Source organism: Sus scrofa, chromosome 14 (assembly GCF_054392235.1).
Source record: "Sus scrofa isolate SSC_HxYL_T2T_F1_AM1 chromosome 14, Sscrofa_HxYL_maternal_Yorkshire_Landrace_v2.0, whole genome shotgun sequence".
NCBI classification, from domain to species: Eukaryota; Metazoa; Chordata; class Mammalia; order Artiodactyla; family Suidae; genus Sus; species Sus scrofa.
In genome coordinates this window covers 27462429-27467746 of record NC_139396.1, presented here as the reverse complement: position 1 = coordinate 27467746, position 5318 = coordinate 27462429, and the positions used below count along the sequence as shown (strand labels likewise).

General features: G+C 60.8%; 1 protein-coding gene across 1 annotated transcript; it reads right to left on the bottom strand.

Annotated features, from left to right (window-relative positions):
• FGF17 (fibroblast growth factor 17) lies at positions 1-5318 on the bottom strand. The gene is made up of 5 exons (XM_021072729.2): positions 5141-5318; positions 4899-4935; positions 1824-2001; positions 1469-1575; positions 1-427 (listed from the first exon to the last, which is right to left on the bottom strand). The coding sequence occupies exons 1-5, from the start codon at positions 5170-5172 to the stop codon at positions 134-136; spliced, it is 648 nt and encodes a 215-aa protein (XP_020928388.2). The 5' UTR covers positions 5173-5318; the 3' UTR covers positions 1-133.

Here is a 5318-nt window from a genome sequence, read left to right as displayed (position 1 = left end):
CTGATGCTCCGTGGTCCTCAGCATCCTCCTTGGGGGCTCTGGCTCCCCTGCCTCCACCCCAGCCCAGTCTTTGGATTAGGAAGGGAAGGGAGTGGGAAGGCCAGTGAGGGGCGACTGCCCCCGGGGTCCCTGACTACGTCAGGGGCTGAGGCCTCCGAGTGCGCTTGGTCCGGCGGGTGGGGGCTGAGCCCACAAACTCGAACTGCTTCTGCCTCTCCGCGTGGTTGGGGAAGGGCAGCTGGCCCTGGTAGAGGCGCTTGATGAAGTGAGCCTCTCGCTGGTTCTGGCGGCTACGGGAGGCCTGGCGGGGCCGGCCCTGACGCGTGAACGCCATGAACCAGCCCTCGTGCCGGGCATTCTGGAAGGCCGTGTAGTTGTTCTCCAGGACGATCTCTGTGAACACGCAGTCTTTGCTCTTCCCACTGGGCTGAGGGGGAAGGAAGGAGAGGAGGGGAGTTTGTCTGCCCACCTTCGCTGGCTTGTCTGCCCCATGAGCCTGCGTTGCAGGACCGAGGAGGGGAGCCCAAGGATGTCTGCCTGGTGAGGTGGGGGCCCTTGCTTGCTGGAGAGGCAGAGGTGGGAAGAAGGAGCGAGCATTGTTGGAATCAGATCTGAACTTAAATACAGCCTTGTGTGGAAGCTGTACACCTTGAGCAAGGTATTTAGTCAGGCTGAGCCTCAGTTTACCCAGATGTGGCATAAAGATCAAGGTAACCATGCAGTTCAGTGCATATGCAGAACATTCCTCAGTCTGGGTGAATGGTGTTGCTGGGTGGAGGGAAAGGAGGCAACAGTCTGATGGAAAGAAGGGGCAAATATTCATAGGACACCGGCTGTGTCAAGAGCCAGGCAGCCACCCATCTGGCTCTGTAGATAACCCTGATATGATGCCCATTTTACAGACGAGGAGGCTGAGGCTTGACAAAAAAATCAGCAAATATTTGGTGAGCACGGCCAGAATCGGAAGCCAGGGTTGGCCGATGACAAAGGAGATAGAATTCTTCCTGTACAACAGCTCTGGACCCACTGCTGCAGAGAGTGGAACCAGTGGGTTACACTAGTAGGTGGTTAGCTTGCAACATGCTCCTTGGAGCCCGTGGACCCCACTGACCTGCGGTGGGGTGTTCTGGCCTTGTATGAATGTCCCACTTTCAACCCTAATCAGCCCTTAGCCCTCAGTGCTGAGGCTGAGACATGATGTAGGAGCTAAAATTCTTCCTCATTGATCCTGGAAAAATACCCCATAAAGCAGAGCCAAAGATCCTTATGGATTGGCCAGTGTCATCAGAGGACTTCTAGACCCCCCCAGGGACTGGAGAGACAAGAGAGGGGCTGAGTGGTGGGGTGAGAGTAGAAGAAGTCCTGGTCCTGGGGGCAGCAGGGGGCAGTGGGGTGCTGCTGGGGCCCTGTAGGGCCCCTACCCTGGGAATGCTGCTCCTTTCATTGCTCCCTGCCCCCCAGGCCTCACCTTGCCGATGAGCTTGCCCCTCTTGTTCATGCAGATGTATTTCTCGCTCTCGGCCCCCTTGATGCGCACCCGGCTTCCAAACGTGTCCGTCTCCACTATGAGCTTGGCTGTGGGGGAGGGGGAGAAAGACCTCCGTCTGTCCGGGCTGCCGGTCCAGGGGTGTGGCAAGGAACCACCACAAGCCTGACCTCTGAATTCCAGTGGAGGGTGCATTGGGAAGTCCTGGGGGGCTCTCCCCCTAGAGGCTTCTCCCTGCTCTCCCATGGCAGGTCTCCACCCTGATGTATCTGGGGATGGACCAGGTGAGGAGGCCCAGCAGGGGTGTGGGTGGCCTCCGCTGAGGGCTGGGTCTCACCAAACTTGTTGCCGTCCTCTGCGGTGGCGGAGATGCGACGCCCGGTGACCTGCACGTGCTTGCCGCTGGTCCTGCTGTAGAGCTGGTACTCGCGGATCTGCCGCCGGCTCAGCTGGTCGGTCATGGCGCCCTGGTCCCTCACGTACTGGTTAAAATTAGGAGACGGGTGATTCTCCCCCTTTGCGGTTACCAAGGGAAAAATAGTGTCAATTTGCTTTGGGTGACACCACTGCAGGTCCATCCAGGGGAGGGGTGCGGAAGCGAGTGTGGTCGGGCAGGTCATTTGCCCTGTGAAGTAGAGGTGCAGGGGGCAGGGGGCGTCTGGCCGTGACCTTCCCAGGCCACTGGCTGAGCCAGTCATCATGAATTCTTGGATCCTCATCTGCCCTGGAGCGGAGGGCTAGTAGCTGCCCAGGCTCGGGAGCCACTTGGTGATATGGCTCAGGCCAGGGATCATGACTCTGGGAGCTGGAAAGAACCTTCAGGGTGCTGGTAGCCCATCCCCCATGGTCTACGGAGGAGGTGCACAGGCCCCTACAGCTAATTAGTGACAGACCCCTGTCCTGCTGCTAGGATGGGAGCTTGTCCCCTGTCCAAAACTCCAGGGCCTTGGCTCCATTAACCAGGGTGACCAGATGTCTTCCCCATCCTCTGCACCCAGCATGTGTGCACATACACATGTGCATGCACACTCGTGCACACACAGCAGCTGGACTGTTAGAGTCCCTGGAGACCGTTCTGGGGGCTCTCAGACACTTCTCTTTAGGCTCTTGCAAAGCCCCTGTAAGCATTTCCTTCTAACACTAAGCAAGGACTCCTGAGCTCACGCCCACCTCCCCTGCCCCTCCCCCTGGGTGCTCAGGGCCCTCCAAGAAGCCAGCTTCCCTGTGGTGTTCCTCCCTTTTCTAGGGGTGAGGCACCTCCTTAGCAGAGGTGCCATGAGCAGCAGCCCAATGGCTCTCCTGTGAAGCCACCTGCTTGTGCCACAGTGCCACAGTGTAGCAGAGATGCTAGTGCCCGGTGCTTCCCCAGGAGGGGAGAGGGGCTGTTTCTACCCCGTGCACCGTCCAAAGCCAGGCACCTTCTCCAGGCCTCATCTTGCCCTACCCACCTGCATCGCTGAGTGGGAGAGAAGCAGACCCCTTCCTGCCCCCTCTCTCCAGCAAGGTGCAAAGTGGGATGACATTTCCCAGCTGCTGGTGACAGCCTCAGCTCCAGCACTGAGATGTTTCTCTCTCCACCTGGATCCTGTTGGCCTGTGCTGGGAGAGCCTCGCCCTGCCCCAAATCCCTAAGTGCACCTTTATCCCAGGCCCCATCGAAACCATCTGGACTCAGACCAGCATCTGTGGGGGGGTCTCTGTCTCCCCGAGGGAGGGGTGGGAAGCGGCAGCTTTGGGAAGGGGGAGATGAAGGAGCAGCTCTTGGCGACAGTGTTAACCCTTCACACATGTCACTCTTCCTTTCCAACGCCAGCTCGCCCACCAGCCAGGAGTGTCACCAGGCCCAGCCTATGAGAGCGGGGTCTGCCCCCCCTACACCCTGCCCTGGGAAAACCCCAACCCTGAGGCCAGCATTTGGGGTGGGGGACATGCCTCCCTGCAGGGGGAGGGGTGGGGCCTGGCTGGCCCAGGACCCAGGACCAGGATGGAGTGCGTCCTGTCCCCAGCCCCGAGCCTCCTGGCCCAGGTTCAGGCCCTCCGCCCCTCTTGGCGGGCAGCCTCCTTCTGGCTGTCTGTTCCAGGTCAGGAGCCCCCCGAAGCCCCCTCCTCTCCTTGTCCCCCTTCAAGCCCTGCACAAAAGCAGCCCCACGCCCCCCCACAGCCCACAGCCCACAAGTCGCTCTCCCCGCGGGACCTGGCCTGTCCCTTTCATGTCCCCGCTGCGGGGGCACCTCCCCTTCCACCGCCGCAGACAGCTGCTTGTCAGACGGCCCCTCAAGCATGGCTGTGGTCCGGCCTGCTGGCCCCCCCTCCAAGGGGGGCAAGGGGGCACTTCAAGGGGGAAAGGACAGCTTTGCCACCTTCCCTGAGTCCTGAATGGGGCCTCAGCCAGGCCATAAACGCCCGGCCGGCGCAGCATTGTGCTAATTCCCCTCCAGAACAGGTCGGCCCACCCCCAGCCCCCTCCCGGCTGGCCTGGGGGCTTTCTTCTTGCTTTCCCTGGATGTGTGAAGCAAAAGGCCTGGAACGGAGGCTAGAGGAAAAGGGGGGGGGGTTGTCTCTCTCTCTCTCCCACCCCCCCACTGCTTCAAAGGCAGCCCCTTTCCCTCTCCCAGAGAAAAGGCATTTACCTTCAAAAAAAGTCCCCACTGGATATGAAGAGAAGCGGCCTCTGGCCTGGGAAAGCCAAGCCATCTCTCCCCAGAGCGGTTCTGGACCAGTGCATTTTAATAGCTGCACTTTTATGGAGGATCACAAAAAGGGACCAAGCCCCGCTCAGGGGGCTGAGGCTGGGGGTGGGGTGGGGAGGTGTGCATTGGGGGGGTGGGCTGCCTTGGGGTGGGGGGCTGTGGAGAAACCAACCCTGAATCTTGTCCCATACAAACCTCTTTGGGCTTGACCTCCCTGTCCTGTAGGTAGAGTTGGCCGCCCTGGCTGGGCCTTCTGACTGCCCACGCCACCCCGCAGGGCAGTGGCCCGCAGGACGTCCGTGTTGGTGGGAGTGGGGTTGTGCATAGAACACACAGGTGGTTTTGCATGGAGATCCGTCCTTTCAGGGACTTGCAAGTACAAGCTTCACCTGAGCCCATCACCTCCACCCTCTTCCGACACCTCCTGGGCTCCATCCCCCGGGGATGGAGTGTGCTTAGCCTTGGGGGGCACCCAGTAGAGGGGTGGAGTGACAGTCCGAGGCCCCAGGGGAACTCGGGAGGGGCATCCGAGGGAGGGCTGAAATAAACCCTCTCTCAGCCCCCAAATCTGCCACGGCCCCTTCTTCCACCCCATCCCACCCCCTCCAAACCTCAGTCTTCCGGACTCAAGGAGAGGCGGGCATCTGCCCCAAAAGGAGACTGCCCCCCCCACAGTGGTAAGGTGGGAGAGGTGCGGAGAAGATAATGGGGGTGCCCGCCTACCTGAGTTTGACAGCAGAGAATCAGCAGCTGCAGACACCTGTGTGGGAGACAAGGTGGACCCGGGTGTGGGTGCCAGCAGCCAGCCCAGGGGCACACCGGGCACCCAGCCCTGCCCCCCCCACCCCCTCCCAGCTCTGGCCCATCCCGCTGGTCCGTGTGGGAGCCCCTGAGAAGATTAGGTCTGCTCCCGAGGCTGGAAATGGCAAGGAGACGGCAGGCAGTCAGAGAGGCAGCGCACTTACAGAGTGAGGGTGGACAGACGGGCGGCTCCCATCGCCGGAGAGATTTCTTGGGGCCGTTGCCCTCCTGCCCCCAGAGTCAGGAGCAGATGTGGGCAGTCCCCGGGGGCAGAGAATCAAGGTCTCTTCAAGCCACAGGTTTTCAGTGGGGAGAGGAGGAGAGAGAGGGGAGGAGGAGGAG

Coding starts and splice junctions, on each gene's coding strand:
- FGF17 (XM_021072729.2), bottom strand. CDS start 5,172: ATGGGAGCCGCCCGTCTGTCCACCCTCACTCT. Junction 2,002..4,898: donor TTCTCTGCTGTCAAACTCAG/GTAGGCGGGCAC, acceptor GTAACCGCAAAG/GGGGAGAATCACCCGTCTCC. Junction 428..1,468: donor GGGGCAAGCTCATCGGCAAG/GTGAGGCCTGGG, acceptor CTTCCCCCTCAG/CCCAGTGGGAAGAGCAAAGA.